Genomic DNA, 16,232 nt, shown 5'->3' with positions numbered 1-16,232 from the left:
GGGCCCTAGAGCCACCTCTAGGCACAAGTCCCATGAGCCCCTTCTCTGCTCCTATGACTCTCTCCCTAGGACTGGGTGAGGTGGGTGAGGTGCCTTACCCTCTCCTCCTCAGCCCGTGTACACCACTTTAAGGAGAGAAGGATGATCTGGGGCGGGGTGGGTGAGGGGAGTGATTTTCCCATCCCAGCATTGGCACAACTGACCCACCCACTCCCCTGTTCCCAGGAAGAAGCCGTGTGGTATGGCAGGCTTGCTTCCTGCCAGGGGGGTCCCCAAAGGGGCCACCAGACCCGCTGACACAGGTGTTCTGTAAGCCAAGTTGCACCCCAACCTCAGCCTTGTCTCTCTCAGGGCTGGGGAACTCATCATAGCCTCTGCCAGACACCAAAGACGGGGGTGGACGCTTGTGCCAGAGTCCAGACAGCACCTAGAGGGGGCTGGGAACCCAGGCACCACACACAAAATTGAGGGAGCTGGGATCTCAAGAGGGGGAGAAACAGAGGGTCCTTCTGATGAGAATGAGGTCTCCCTCCAGCAGCAGCTCTCGCTGAGGCCCTGCTTGGGGTGGCCCATGGTCAGCTGGACGTCCCCACGCGCTGTAGTCCAGCACCTCACACAGCCCACTGCACTCTTAGCAAGCAGCCTACCTCATCAACCTCACTCCCCAAAGGTGTGGAGGTCCTGATGGCTCACCCCGTTCCATCCCAGAGGCATGCATGCTGCCTGACACATCCTGCTCGCCCAGGTCTCTGTGCCTGCAACCCTGCAGTTCCCTGCCCTGAGCTCCTCCATCTGTCTCCCAGAGCCCCTAAAGAAACATCAAGTGGTCTTAACTGTTTGAGGAGGACCAGGAAAGAATACACCTATTAAGCGTCTAGCACGTACCAGGTACTTTTGTGCATCAACCACCATCCAGATGGGAAAACCCAGGCTCAGAGAGGTTAAGTAACCTGCAAAAGGTCACAGAGCCAGCAGGGCTGGGATGCGAACAGGTCTGACTTTAATGCAGCAGAAAGGGTACAGAAAAGACAGACTACTCTTGGTGATGGTAGTGTCAGTTATGCAGCACTGGAATAGTCTTAGGTCGGGCCACACGGGCACTGGAAGCAGCAAGGTGGGCGGCACCAGAACGTGGGCTTGAGCTGAAGGCTGCCGGGAGCACAGCACATCACGCCATGGACCGCGGCATGAGGCTCCTGGGGCCTATGCCACCTGGCCACGAGGCAGGGCTCCCTCCCCTTCCCCTCCATGGGGAGGTTCAGAGAGGCTGCGTGTGGGGAGCTTTTACAGAAAGGAAGAAGAGAGACTGGAAGGAGAATTGCTAAAAGGAAACACATGTGGAAATGAAAACTCGGGCAAGGTGGGAGGAGGAGGGAAAGGAAGGAAGAAAAAGATGATGTTCAAGGATTAGAAACCAAGTCAAGAAGCCCCGATAAATAATACCCCCTTTCCCTCTGCTACCTTGCGAAGGCCGGTAACCTGCTCTCTGCCCTCACTTTCCCTCCTAGTCCAGTTGGAATGGGGCAGTGAGACCGGAGAGGAGACCCAGTAAGACAGGAAAAGATGCCTTATGCACAATCACGACAACTGTGGAGCCAGGACCGGCATCTGACATAAGAAGAACATGAGGCTCAGAGAGGTGGCTCTGCTTGCCCAAGGTCACACAGCTTGTGTGCGGCAAGGTCAGCCTGGAGTCCAGCCTTGTTCCCCTGTACCACATCGTAGTGAGTGTCCCCTCACATAACCCTCCCACCACTACAAGGTAGCTCTACTCCCTTCCTTGAAGAAACTGGGCAGGTTACATAAGCTCTCCAGAGGTCACCTAGTTTCTGTGTTTCATTAAATCCGAGACGCCTTGGATTTTAAGGTACACTGTTATTCTAAGTACATCGAGAAATGAAAGCACACCAGCAAACGTACCACACATACCAACTGGAGATGCTAAAATGTGGGGGGGAAAGTGTCTTAGCGTCTGTAAAATACAGCGTAAGTGGGGAATAGGGATTCAGGCACAGTTCCTCAGACTGTGTGGGGGACTTGGGGGGCAGAGGACAACTCCTCACATGCACGTGACCACCCACATGCACGCCTTTGCTAATAACCGACGCAATCTTGTAGATAATCACACAAAAATGTGCTGGCCAGACCTGCCTGTCAACAAGAGCCCTCGTTTCACCAGGAGTCTTCTGATTCAAGGTTACTTCATATTAGCCGCAGAGCCTGGCCCGACCCCCACCCACCTGCCAGCCTGGCCCTGCCCATCGGCTTTGCCATTCCCCCAGTCCCCCATGGAGCTGCAGATCTCAGAGCAGCCAAGCTTGTTGAACAGGTAGGCTGGCTCCTTGGAACAGGGCCAAGGGCAGTCACACAACACGGTGGAGAGGCTGACAGTCTGCATCGTTCTGTCCGGCTCCTCTCCAGATCTCTGGGGACCCTGTGGGCTGCCAGAGTTGCAATGCTTTAATAAGACGCTGGGGGCCAGGGAAGGGAGGGTGAGCAGAGGGGCGGCGGCCTCTTCCCCTTGGCGGGGTGGGAAGGAAGGACCAGGTGCACAGCCCCACACCAAGCCCCAGGGAGCTGCCTGGCACCTCAGGACGTGCTTGGCATCCATGCCCAGATTGCCATGCGGGCACTGGTCACGGCGCTCCAGCCCCAGAGCCCACATCCACAAGAGGCTGGGTTGGTTTATTGAAACAGCACAGAAGCTGAGAAAGGGGAGTTTTGCTCCTCCTGTAAAGCCCCCCAGGTCGTGGAGTTTCTCCTCCACCACTTTCCTGCCTCTGCTCAGACATCCTCCCGGCGAGAAATTCGGTTAGGCGCTAAGGTTATCAGTCGCGAGGATCAAACCACTAGAAGCTTATAGGAACTAAAAATAACAGCTCCCTCATACGCCAGGCAGGGTTTGAAGTGCTGTTCATACATTCACACAGTGATTCACAGACCCGCCTTCCAAGGGAGGGACTAGCATCGTCCTCCTTTTACCTAGGAAGGCTGCGAGGCACGGAAAGGGTAAACAGTCTGCGACTGCACAAGTAGCCGCTGGCCTGGCCGAGGCGGGACTCGAACATAGGCCGCTGGGCTCCAGAGCCCAGCCCCCCGGGCGCCACACCACCCTGCCTCTCTGGCTGTCTAACCACCCACCAGGCATCAACCGAGCCCCGGTCAGAACCCATCTGGGCTTGTCAGGTCACAGGGGCTCATTTTACTTTCACCATCAGCCCACGGAAGCCGGGAAGGGGAGGTGGCTTGCTGGACGTCCCACAGCGAGCAGACCGCACAGCCGGGGACTAGACACGTGTATGCTCGGGCTCCAAAACATTTTGTTTTTACTTGAAGAAAACAGGCATTGAGTGGCTGAGTACCCAGTTGGGTGAAAGGGAGGCACTCGTGTTTTGAGGTGGATTGTTTCTCCCAGGAAAACCAGTGGGCGGGAAGGAGACACGTGCTGTTCCTGTCTCTCCTATCTGAAGAGGGGGACTGAAGGCGGGCGCCAAGAGCAGACCCTGCCCCCACCCCCTCTTTCCCCAAGTCCCCTGCAGACCACACTGGTTCTTGCAGCACAAGTTCCCTCTTCAGGCCACGAGGCTTGCTTGCAGAGTGCAGAGGACGGTGGGGGTGACAGCAGATGACTCAAGACAGCGAGTGTTCCCACCCACTCTCCCACACTGGGGTTCTGTTCAGGCCTTCCTCTTTCTGGTCCCTTAAAAGAGAAAGGCTCCCAGAAGCAGGGCCACAGCTATTAGTAATAACTGCCACAGAGCTCTGTTTTCATTTGAATCATGTTTACATTGCTGGGAAAGAACCCACTTGTCTGGGAAGACGAAACAGGTTGAATCAATTACAAATATGGCCAACAGTCGGAAAACTTCCCATTTCTTGAAGGAAGTTGAGGAGTGGGGTTGGAAACGTTGGGTGTTACTAGTCCCAGCCTGCCAGATGGGGCCAGGGCCAGGGGTCACGCAGACCCCACAACTCTAGACCTCCACACACACCTCGAAGGATGAACACATTTCTGGTTGCACTCTTTCTCCCTGTGTACACACACACACTTTCTCTCTCTGGGGGCCTAGGCTAGACAGAGATTGACCCAAAACTGCTGCCCAGGTGGGGGAGCGTCTTTGCTAGGTTTCTCAGGAGAGCAGGGCCCAGAACTGTGCTGCCCATGGAAGCAAAAGGAAGGCTTGAACACCTCAAGGCTCAAGGAGGCCAGGAGCCCAAGAAGGAGAGGATGGGGGGCCGGCCTTGCACCCCTGCTAGCAGAGACCTGTGGGAACAGGAGGGTGGCCCAAGCGGTGCCCTGCAGGTTCTGCTGGTACTGATCTGTGTGGCGGAAATAACATCTGGCCAGAATGGTCTCTACCTGCACAGGGACAGGCTTCTCTGACCTGACCCCAGGCCAACGGCTGGAAAGTCCACAGCAGCAACGGCCACATGCAGACACTTCTCCTCAAAAAATGCCTCAATGCAGGGCACCTGGGTGGCTCAATCATTAAGCATCTGCCTTCTGCTCAGGTCGTAATCCCGGGGTCCTGGGATCCAGCCCTGCATCGGGCTCCCTGCTCAGCAGGGAGCTGCTTCTCCCTCTGCCTGCTCCCCTTGTTTGTGCTCTCTCTGTATCAAATAAGAAAACAAATAAACAAATAAAATCCTTAAAAACAAAAGAAATGTCTCAGTGCCCAGACCCCTCAACAGCGAGGGTTTGCAGAGGACAGAGCAAGGAAATGCACTTTGTGCCAGTGGATGTCTAGTCTCCACTGTGTGCTGTTCATCCCCCATTCTCCGGGGGTCTGGGCGCTCGCTTGGCAGCATGTGAGGTCCCTGATCTCTGTGAGCCCATGCCCCTTGCCCTGACCTGGTTCCCTCTCCAATCGCAGCTTGGCCTTGTCAGCCATGGCCCGCCCGGAGGGCTCTTGCCCTTGCAGTGACTCTCCCTGGACCTGAACCTCTTTTGTCAGGACACCACCTTCTCAGCGAGGACTTCCCTGCCCACTCTGTTTAAGTCCACAAGCCCCACTGGCCTGCTTGCAGTCCGGCCACCCCATGTGCTACACCTGTTCCCTGCCTGCCGGCCATCACACAAGCTCCACGGACACAGGCACTGCTGCTGCCCTATGCTGCCATAACTCAAGCACCCAGCATGGGGTCTGGCACAGACGAGACGCTCCAGTGTCTGCGGAGGAGCTGCCCGTGCTGGGTGATGTGCTGGGTGAGGGCGGGGCCAACAGAAATGGGGAAATGCCTTGGAAAGGCATCTGACGGAGGGGCTGGCCCTACCACATCCAGGACAGGTGGTCCCACAATGTCTAGTAAGACACAGAATGGGTCTGCCAAGTCAACGCTGCTGTCTCCTCATACCCAGCCGGTCATGGGGCAGGATTACCCATTAATGGAGCTGGGAGACCAGCAGGGGGAAGACCCAAGAGGTCCACGTCCTTGGAAAGGCCAGTGATTTGATACCATCAACAGCCCATTCCTGAGTCAAGAGTCAACAGAGCAGACCCAGAGGAAAACAGAGCCCATGCCCAGGGGTTCTACCTGGCCGGCAAAGCCAAGGCACTGTGCCCCAAATGCCAACCCCAGGCAGCGGGCAGACCAGATAAAGAGGCTTCCCTTTCAAAATGCACTGAGCCCTGTGCCAGGAGACAGAGAGCAGAGCCAGAGAGTGGGCACCCCGTGCCCAGGCTGTCCCTCCCCCAGACAAGGTCCTGAGAGGTCTGCCTTCCAGGGATCACTCACCTGGTACTTTACCGGGAGTCTTCCTCATCCCCTCCACCTCCTCCATACCCACAGCTAAAATGTATAAACTGAAGCAAAATTGTAAGCAAGATCAGTTGTGAAACATTCCTTGGCATAAAAAGTCAGCCCAGAAGACGGACTGCCAGCCCTAGGGAAGGAAGTTTCTAGCCACCTAGAGGAAAAGGGAGGGAATGCGGGAAGGCGAAAGCCAGGAGGTCTCCTGGAGGGCTCTAGAGAAAGCCCTAGATGTGGGGGCAGCTAGTCCCACCCATAGGGAAGGGGGCTCGCAGGCCACAAAGGGGCCAGTGTGCTGAGGGAGGGAAGAGCAAAGTGCTCAGAAGAGAGGGAAGATTGGGCGTGTGGGGGCCAGCGGAATATCCACTAGGATATTCTCCCACTGCAGCCCAGAGCCTCAAGGCAAGCTGCTGGGCAGATTTCTTTTCTTCCCTTACTTGCTAAGAGGTCCTTTTTAAGGTAGTCTCTCCCGCTGGTCTTCCTTGGGGCAAAGGTCATATCTCCCGTGGCTCACCTGGCCTAGCTAGTCTGGTCCCTCCCTGGGCACAGTCTTATCTCTCTGCTGGCCTTAGTCATGCACCCCACCCCCTCCACCAAAGCCTGGGGTCCCCCCAGTAAAAAGACTGTTCCCCAGAAGGCATCCCCCAAGCCGTGATGCCTGCTACAAGTCCCAGGTTCTTCCCTGGCTTCCCCCAATCCTCCAGGCCACACACCCCTCCAGTGAAGTCATAGGGATCTTGGAGACAACCTAGATCACTGTGCCTGAGGGCTCAGGGCAGTGGACAGGGAATTTGTCCCAGGTTTTCAGTCTCCCTACAGCCTGCAAACGCCTTACTGGTAGGGAAGTGTCCCTGTATTGCCAGCACCTGGGCACAGAAGAAGGATTTCATGCGAGCTCAGCAGGGTCTGCGTTGGGCCAGTCTATCTGGGCAAGCTGGTGCCTGGCTTAAGGCAAGACCCCAGTCAGTGGCAGTGACCCAAGGATTCCACCAAGGCTGAGCTGACTGGTTGCAAATAGGAAGACAGAGATCCCTACAGCATGGGTCTGATATACCCATAATTGGTCACCTTCTCCCCTTTGAGATTCCTTTTTCCCTAACTTGGCTGCCACAGGTCACCCGGAACTGGGGATACCCCACCCCTTTCCCTGGAACCCAGAAGATTAGCACCTGCAAGAGAGGGGTTTGGGGGACCATCAGAAACCCGGGGGGGGGGGGTTGCCAAGGCAAAAAGTGTAGGCTGAGCGCAGGAATCTGGCCCGCTCACAATCCTTTGAGGAGGCGGCCTGTAAATAATAAAACAAGGAACACTGGCTTGTCTCTCAGGGCGAGTGACGTGTCACCTACCAGCCATCTGTGGGAGAGCAGGGCTGGGGAGAAAGATAAATGGAGAGAGAGGTACACTGGAGGGTGTGATGGGGGAGAAGGAACACCAGCGAAGTCCAGACCAGGTTCCCATAGCACAGACGCAATTGGTTCTCCAGAGGCTGCTCTGCCAAGACCTCAGAGACGCTAGTCGCCCACAGAGAAGCGGCGGTGACAACAACAACTACTACTGGCAGGCTCTCAGGGGCCGGAGGGCAAAGAGCTGGGACTCCGCACACACCTCTGGCCTTGGGGACGTCTTGGCTGTAAAGGGCGAGGGCCCTGTCCGCAAGCCCCGAACTAGGCTGGCTCTCCTCCTTGTCCAGCAGAGCCCCTCGGAGAAGCGAGGGAACCCAGGAACAGGCTCGGTGCAGCCGCCAAGAGCTACGGAAAAACTTCGCCCGGGCACAGCTTCCCCGGGGACACGGCGGAGCCAAGGGCAGGGAGCTGGGACAACACCGGTGCCGGTGGGGCAAGGCGCGCTGGGAGCGGAGGTGGGACGCGGAGGCCGGGGGTCCCGAGGAAGGTGTCCTGGCAAACCAGCCCCCTGTCCAGTCCAGTAGGTCCCTCCAAAAACACTTCTCGGAAACTGCGCCGAAGAAGCGGCCCCTTCTCCCCGCGCCCCGGGGCTAGCTAGCTCTGCTCATCCCCCGCACCTGGGAGCCGGCACAGGGCCTGGAAAGGGCAGCGGGAACAGAGGTTTCTTTTCTGCGGCCCCGCGCGCGAGGTCGCAGGTAACCCGACCTCCCCGGCCAGGGCCGAGAGGGCGGACACTCCCGGGGCGGTAGCGGGCGCCCGAGCTGCGGGCAAAGTTCCGCGCTTCGGTAACTTCCCCCGCCCCGGAGCCGTGGGCCCGGCCAGGTGCGCGTCGCCAGAGCCCCGCGAGCACCAGTCCCTCGGCCGCCGCTTACCTGGCCCCCGGGGGCGGGCGAGGTGCGCATCCCCCGTCCGGCGGCGAGTCGGTGCGCTGCAGAGGGGCGAGGAGCGGGCGGGCGCGGGCTGGCGGGGCGGGCAGCAACGCGGCGGGCAGCGCGGGGAGCGCAGAGAAGAGCCCCGCCGCGCCGCGGCGGGTCGCTCACTTTCGGCAGCAGTTGAAGGCGCCGGCCCCGCCCCCACCCGCGCCCGTTGCCGGGAGACCCGCGTGGGCCGAAGGGCTCTTTGTATCAAAGCTGCCGTGACATCACGAGGAGCCCGGGCTCGGGGATCGAAGGGGGCGGGGCTCGGGCCGGGGGCGGGGCCGGAGGAGGAAGCCGGGTCTGGGAACCCGAGCCTCGGGGGGCGGGGCCCAGGTAACCCCGCCCCCAAGGTAGGGGCAGGTGGCTGGGGCGGCGCCGACCAATGGCGTCGCGGCTCTGAGGCAGGCCCGGGCTACCCACCCGAGGAGGGGGCGACTCGGGAGGTGGGGCTCGCCTGGGCCCGCCCGAGCCCGCGCCGCGAGGTTAAGATCGCTGGGTTTGCACTGCTCTGGCCCTCAGATTCCAGGAGACCGAGTCTATGAGCTCGCAAGCCTGCCTGGCGGGCTCTGTCGCTGTCGCTGCCGGGTCCCGACTACGCTCACTGTTGCGGTCACTGTACCGCTTCCGCGCTCACATTTGCGGACCCGAACGAAGATCTGCCAAATCCCCAGCCCCCTCGCCTACCACCGCCACCGCCACCAGTCTGAGTCTTCGTCCTTTCGTTCGTAAAGTCAGGAGTTGTATTTAGAAGCAGCCCAGGAATACAAAGAACCAAGGGGCAATAAGAACTAAAAGCAAGGCGCGCCTGGGTGGCTCCGTTGGTTGGGCGACTGCCTTCCGCTCCGGTCGTGATCCTGGAGTCCCGGGATGGTGTCCCGCATCCATGGGAGTCTGTTTATCCTGACTCTGACCTCCCCTCTCATGCTCTCTCTCACTGTCTCTCTCTCACATAAATAAAATCTTAAAAACAAAACAAAACAAAAAAACCTGAAAACATAAAAAAGGAAGTACTTTGTGTTGAATCCTAGTAAACATAATTTAAGTAAAAAATGTGCCTCCTTCCCCACCCCCCATAACTCTTCACTATGCTTTGGATTAAAGAAGGCAAAAATGTAAAGCAGCAACTAATACAGATGTTTCCCTTTGAGTCAGCGTTGCATTGTCCAACTGGGGGTAAGTTTTGGGGGATTTATCTTCCTAATTGTCTGTCTCAGGCCAACATGAAGGCCCCTTTGCCTTCCCTGTGTCCTCACTGACCAGCAGGGTGGCACATGGACATGGCAAGGCCTGTTGGCAGCTGGGTGCTTTGGTTCAATTCCATCAACAACACACACACACATAGAGCTTTTCAGCTTTTCTGCCTCCTTCTCTCTGGCTCTTTGCTCTCAACTTCCTTCTCCCCCAAATCTCTCCTGCAAATAAGTTGCCAGCTGCCTCTCTGTCTACCAGGGGCCCTACTCTGAGGCAAAGCATCCCACTGAGGCTCTGAGCCCTACAGGGAACTCTCCAAAAAGGACAGCATTGGCTAGAGGAGGGCCTCCTGGCAGAGGCTTTGTGCCAGGGGAGGCTTGGGCAGTGGGGGTGAGGCGGAGACCCTACCACCACTGACCCTCTCCTCCCTGCTGATGGTCTTGCAGGTCAGAGATCCCTGTGCGGGCACCATAGACTATTTCTCACCCTTGCTTGGGTCCACTCCCGCAGTCCCTAACATGCAGAAGTGCTGTGTTGTATCATAACAAACACTGGCTTTGGAATCACATAGACTTAGGTTTCAATCCTATTTGCCAGCTATGAGGCCTAGGACAAGTTATGTAACCCTTCTGAGACTCAGTGTCCTTATCTGTAAAATGGGGCTAGGTCAACCTCATGAGTTGTTGTGCATCCTGGCAGAGGGTACACTTAACTTTAGTCACTCACCACAGGTGTGGTGCATGAATGAGCCCACGCACCCTGGGCCTCCTCTGCCTTTCCAGCTCCACCCTGAGACTTTGGTTCAGTGGCTTCCTGTGAGGTTTCAGGGTGTAGCTGCATCCAGGGGGTTCTGTCTCAGTTTCCCCTCTTCCCTTCTGAGTCTCATGGTGCCCCTAAGGGCTGTGGAGAACCAGAAAGCAGGTCACGTGAGAGGACCATCCAGAACTGGGGGAGGGAAGCAGAAACCTCAGGTAATCGGCGCTGTTCTAGGTCCTAGCTTGCTTCGGGCAAAAGTCAGTGAAGAAGAGCAGAACTTGTCAAGTACCCTCCACCCCGCCCTCATTAGGGGTAGTCAGATTGCCATTTTCTTTTTTTTTTTTTTAGTAGTTTTTTAAAAAAAAGATTTTATTTATTTGACAGACAGAGATCACAAGTAGGCAGAGAGGCAGGCAGAGAGAGAGAGGGAAGCAGGCCCCCTGCTGAGCAGAGAGCCCGATGAGGGGCTCAATCCCAGGACCCTGGGATCATAACCTGAGCCAAAGGCAGAGGCTTTAACCCACTGAGCCACCCAGGCGCCCCCAGATCGCCATTTTGGAGGGCTCTGTGGAGGGAGTGGTTTCTAGCGTCCCTCTTTATTCTTCCTAAAGGTGTGGTGGAGGGAGTGGCATCTCCAGGTTTCTGTCCTGAAAAGCAGTGTGCCGGAGAGGAGGGTCACAAGATGCTGGCACTGAGCACTTCTGAGTCTGAAGCCTGCCTCATTCTACAGTTTACCACAGCCAAGTCATTCGCTGTTTCTGAGCACGGGCTGACACCTCTATAGAATGGAAACAAGACCTTTCCTCTTCCAGTTGGGAGGTTTGAATGAAATGATAAAATAAGTGTCTAGTTCAATGCTTCCTGTGCTACAGGCACTCAATAAATAGTAGCTTCTCATGACCAGCAGCGTAAATGAGCCCTGGTCTGATTCAGTGATTCAGGATATGAGCTCCAAGGTGGAGCCAAGTGTTCTATCCTGGCTTTACCACCTTGTAAAAGGTCATCTGGATGAGCCAAGGCAAGTTTAATTTCTGGTGTCTCCGTATCCTCACCTGCAAATTGGAGATAATAATAGTATGTATTTCAGGATTATTTTGAGGATCAAAATAGTCAGGACCCATGCATATAGTACTCAGAGCAGGCCTGGCACATAGCAGGTGCTCAATAAACAGCAGCCATTTCCAATGACCATGTGATAAGAGGCTGGGGAGAACTGAGGTGAGGATTAGAACCTGAAATAGCTTATAGGATGATTTAGAACCCTGACATCTTAGAGGGTTGGTGAGGGGCAGAAGGAAAGGGAGAGAGAGAATCCCAAGCAGGCTGCATGCCCAGTGCGGAGCCTGATGTGGGACTTGATCTCACGACCCTGAGATCATGACCTGAGCCAAAATCAAAAGTCAGACACCCAACCGACAAGGCCATCCAGGTGCCCCAAGAATCCTGACTTTTGGGAGAGGCCCTGACATCTTCCAGGGGGTTTAGGGGATCAATGATAATTTGGGGTTGGGGAGAAAGGATGTCTTCTGAAATGGACATGGAAAATGAGGGCTCCAGCCCAAGCTAGGGCTCCCAGAGGACTCAGTGTTTTTCATTCACATGGGGGCTGGCCTGGGAGAGAATTACTAGGGAAATATAGTCCCCCATCCTGAGCACAGTCCTACCTATGGGGTTGGGGGCCATGAGGGTCTCCCAGTAGCTAACCTGGTTCCTTCCCATAGCTGTGTTTTAGATGTTTAATTAGCTGTGTTTAGATTTTAAGCTAGGAAGGCTCTCTGGAGAAAGAGCTAATGTGCTCTTCCCCCACTTTATGGATGGAAAGATGGAGGCTCAGAGAAGGCTAGGCATTTGTCCAAACCGCACCCTGAGGTATCAGATGAGCAGGGACTGAAACTTGGGCTCCTTGGCTGCCTCCCCCACTTCCACTCCTGCTCTGGCTGGGATGCTTTACTGAGGGGCAAATGACTGGCAGAAGATGGGGAGTGATGGGCAGTTGATACCCTTCCAGTGCCCACCCGGTGCTGTGCGTCTCCTAAGGGCTTCGACTTGCTATTTCCAAAGGATCTCATTAAAAACAGAAACCGTCTCCCCGGGAATCTATCTGAGAATAATGTGCAGAGGACAAGTCCCTTTCATTAATTCTTTTTATGTCCTGCAACTTCTTTTACTATAGTTTTGGGAATACTCCTGTCTGGGTGCCAAAGCCAGAGAGAAGCAGACAGAATGTTGACAAGCAGAAGTTAGCATCCACATACTGATGGGGGTGGAAAAACCGTGTTCACCTGGGTGAGCCAGGTGAGGGCAGAGAATCTAGGAAGTTCTCTCTGTGCCACAGCTATCCTTCCACGTTTGTCATCTTCCGCTGTCACCAGGCAGGAGTTAGCTCACCATCAGATGGTGTAAAGCGGCAACATTTTGTACATGTTTGGGGCCATATGGAAGGACTGGCTGAACATATATGACATAATTATGGAAAAGAGCATAATTAGGAAAAGAGTTCTCCGAACATTACCCAGTGTTGATGTTAGCCAAGCAACTGAGGCCAACGAACATGAGCCACATGGACAAACAAGAAAACAGCTACACAAATAATACCAGGGCTGGAAAAAAGCATTCAAGCCCAGTGGTTCTCAAAGTCAGTTCCTAGAAACCTGCAGGTTTCTCTGGAGACCCTGCAAAAGGAGGGGATGCTCAGGTGAGCCAGAATAGCTCCACTTTCCACCGCTTTACATACGGACTTCCACTTAGGTCGGTAAGTAGTAGTAGTAGCTTTAGAAAGAGAAGTTGGTACTAAGGAAGCCGACAGAACCCTGGGATTACAGAGGCTTCTTGACCCCCAAGGAAGATGGCTCCCACCTGCCATCTAGAAACAACAGGAGCAACCCCTGAATCCCAGACCCTTTCACTCCTGCAGGAGCCTGGCCAGGGGACCTGTACTGTGCCTGGAAGAGAAGGGCATCCAGGACCCTTCCTTCCTCTGGGAAGATGGGGCTCAGATGGCATGTCGCTAAGGTCCCTTCGCATCCTACAACCCTGGGCTAGCCCAGGAGCAGATCTTGGACCCAGGCGTTTGCCTTGGACATGGAAGCCCTTTCCCACTGGCAAACAGCTAGGTGTTGGTGACTGTCCCTTGGCCAGGACTCCTGTAGCACTCTGCCCCAGACCTGTTTTTCCTTATAATGTCTGGCTGGCAGACTGGGTGGGACTGGTCTTTATTGACTCGCCCCAGCTCAGTGCTCAGAGAGGCCAAGCTCTATTTTTGTCAACCTGGGCACATGTGAACAATGGGTTTTCTTACTCATGCAGACCTAATAGGAGGGGAAAATGGTGAGAAAGCCCAAGTTTCCTCTGACTCATTTGACCATCTAAGAGGAGGAGATGGCAGGGGAGGAGGAAATCAGACCAGGTCCTCTGTGACTTGGATTGGGTAAGGGCAAGGAAGAAGAAATTCCCCTTCCTTTACACTCGGTAGCGTCAGGTGGCCGCAAATTCAAGAAAGCATGAACCACTCTCCTCTCCTCCAAATGCCTCCCCACCTCCTCAGCCCAGGCCGCTGTGTCTATGACTTCTACAAGTTGGTGGTAAAGCAGGGATTCCCAAACACTACACTAGGCTGACTCGGGGAACTTAAAAAAAAGCTCAGTGCCTGGGTCACAACTGAATCCAAATGTCTCAGTTGTGAGCAGTTTTTCAAGATCCCAAATGTTTCCAATGCAAGCAAGTTTGGGAACCACTTTGCTAAAGGCGGGGCGACCACCGGTGAAGGCATCACTTGTCCATCATCCATCCATCCATCCATCTACAAATATTCAGTGAAGATCTCTCTGAGCGGACCCTGTTCCAGGTCTTGGAGACACAGCTATGAATCATCAGGTCTTGGTTCTCGTGGAGCTCACCCTCTCCGGGGGCCATCAGACCACAAACAAATAAATGAATCAGCGATACCTCTGACATAGGCTCCGAAGAAAACCAAAGGAGGGTGAGAGATCAGACAGACGTTAGGGACAAGGTGCATTTTCGTCCTGGATTTAGGGACTGGATTTTGTTTCAGGAAAGTGTTCCTGCCATCCTGCTCCCCATCTGCTCCTGCCTCCTGCTCTCTGGCTGAAAGAGCTCTCCCTTGACAATATTCGAGGTCCTGCCTCCTGCCTCTCAGCACCTCCGGCCTAGCTCTTTCCCTGAAGCAGTGTCTTTAGGGCGGGGCCTGGCATCCTCCGCACCCAGGGCTCCTGACTCGTCCAACTCTGTGCCAGCAGCAACACCTGACCTGGGGCTGCACAAGGCAAGGGATCCATGAGGCATTGTTTATGAACAACCGACAGAGGGATTTTAGTCTTGTGAGGTGTGTGAGAGGTCCTGTGGAACAGTGGAGAGAACCCTAAACTCAGGGTCAGAAGACCCGGATTGGAGGCCTGACCATGCCACTTCCCAGCAAAGGGCAAGTCATTTCTCCTTGCCAAGCTTTGGTTTCCTCTTTGGTCAAAAGGGGTAAGTGTGGCCAACTTTGCATTAAGAAAGGTCAAGGGCTAGGGTGCCTGGGTGGCTCAGTCAGTTAAGCATCTGACATCGGCTCCAGTCTTGATCTCAGAGTCCTGGGTTCAAGCCCTGTATCAGGTTCTGTGCTCAGCGGGGAGTCTGCTTCTCCTTCTCCCTCTGCCCCTCCTCCCTGCTTATATCTCTCTCTCTCTCCCTCAAACCAGTAAAATCTTAAAAAAAAAAAAAAAAAAAAAAAGGTCAGGGGCACCTGGGTGGCTCAGTCAGTTAAGTGTCTGCCTTCGGCTCAGGACATGATCCAGGGGCCTGTGGTGAAGCCCCACATCAGGATCCCTGCTCAGTGGGGAGACTGCTTCTCCTTCTCCCTCTGCCTGTCCTTACCACTGCTTATGCTGTCAAGTAAATAAATAAAAATTTTTTTAAAAGGTCAAACAGGGACGCCTGGGTGGCTCAGTTGGTTAAGCAGCTGCCTTCGGCTCAGGTCATGATCCCAGCGTCCTGGGATCGAGTCCCACATCGGGCTACTTGCTCCGCAGGGAGCCTGCTTCTCCCTCTGACTCTGCCTGCCACTCTGTCTGCCTGTGCTCGCTCTCACTCTCTCTCTCACAAATAAATAAATAAAATCTTAAAAATAAAATAAAATAAAATTAAAAGGTCAAACAAACAAGAAAAGAAGTATCACACAACATAAAAATTATTCATATAAATATTGAGAAATTATGACATGATCATGGCTTCTCTAATATATAAAGTTCATTAAAAATGGATGGAAAAACTTAGAAAGAAAGAAAATGTCAAAGACTTTTGGAAAGTGTTTTGCAAATATGAGGACTTTTTTTTAGAAATTCTCATCATCTAGGTACAGACATGAAATCATCATGCGTTAAAGCTGGAAGGGACCTGGGAAACAGGCCAGGAGAGACAAAAGGACTTGCCACCATCACAAATCTTCTTAATGGCAAAAGATCCACACTGGCCCCAGAAAGTGGGGGGATGGTAATTGGGAGGAGACTGGGGATGATGTTTCAGTAGCTTCCCTTGACAAACTCCTATTCATCCTTCAAAATCCCACTCAGGTGTGACCTGCCTAATGAAGCCTTCTCTTTTTCTTCCGGTGAGAATAAATGACTCCCTGGCTTCATGATCTCCATCCCTCAAAGGCAAGCTCTGCTACTATGGGGACACACCATGTTGTTGCGACTGGCCTCCTCTCAGGCCCCCTTTAGCACCTTGATTCCTGAGAACAGGGTCCCTGTCCCCAGAGTCTTTGGACTCCCGCTGCTAACAAGTCTGGCACGTAGCAGGCACTTGAGGGATGTCTGAGGCCCTGAATGGAACTGAGGATCCCTCGCACGTAAATGATATAGGCCGAGGGCCTGATTAGTCACGAATTCGTTGGAATATTTTCTGGAAGTTCCTGAGTTGGGCATTGACAAGGAGAGAAGGAAATAAGAAAGGTCTTTCTCAAGATCCAGTTGCCCTCTTCCCGGATTGTACCAGATTTGAGCTCTGAGGAGAGCCCCCTCTGCCTAACGCAAACCCTGAAACCAAAGAGAGATCATTTCCCTGCAGCTTGTGATTCCAACAGGGACCAAATACTGAAGATCCACGGTGTACCAGTCACTTCATTTCTTCTCCCTTATTCTAATCCAACCCTCTGTGGATAGCGGTCACTGCACCCATATTACAGATGAGGAAGCTCGAGGCTCAGGAGGGTTCC

At 54.4% G+C, this 16,232-nt stretch overlaps 1 protein-coding gene and 1 long non-coding RNA gene across 4 annotated transcripts in view; one reads left to right on the top strand and one right to left on the bottom strand.

Annotated features, from left to right (window-relative positions):
• The window catches only part of RAB11FIP4 (RAB11 family interacting protein 4), a 117,430-nt gene that overhangs the window by 29,443 nt on the left and 71,755 nt on the right, over positions 1 to 16,232 (bottom strand). Inside the window, exon 1 of one of the 3 annotated variants that reach the window (XM_082707680.1) lies at positions 8,027 to 8,597. The exons of the other annotated variants lie outside the window; for them this stretch is intronic. Within the exon in view, the coding sequence (XP_082563806.1) occupies positions 8,027 to 8,056 (30 nt within the window). The 5' untranslated portion in view covers positions 8,057 to 8,597. Of the gene's footprint in view, positions 1 to 8,026; positions 8,598 to 16,232 lie in introns of those variants that run through there. 3 annotated transcript variants of the gene reach the window in all.
• On the top strand, positions 6,977 to 9,057 carry LOC309851861. The gene is made up of 2 exons (XR_014304968.1): positions 6,977 to 7,849; positions 8,591 to 9,057. It is a non-coding gene; the product is annotated as an uncharacterized lncRNA (long non-coding RNA).

Source organism: Mustela nivalis, assembly GCF_964662115.1.
Source record: "Mustela nivalis genome assembly, chromosome: 17".
Taxonomy (NCBI): domain Eukaryota; kingdom Metazoa; phylum Chordata; class Mammalia; order Carnivora; family Mustelidae; genus Mustela; species Mustela nivalis.
The sequence above is the reverse complement of the archived record's forward strand: the minus strand, read 5'-3'. Positions and strand labels throughout refer to the sequence as shown.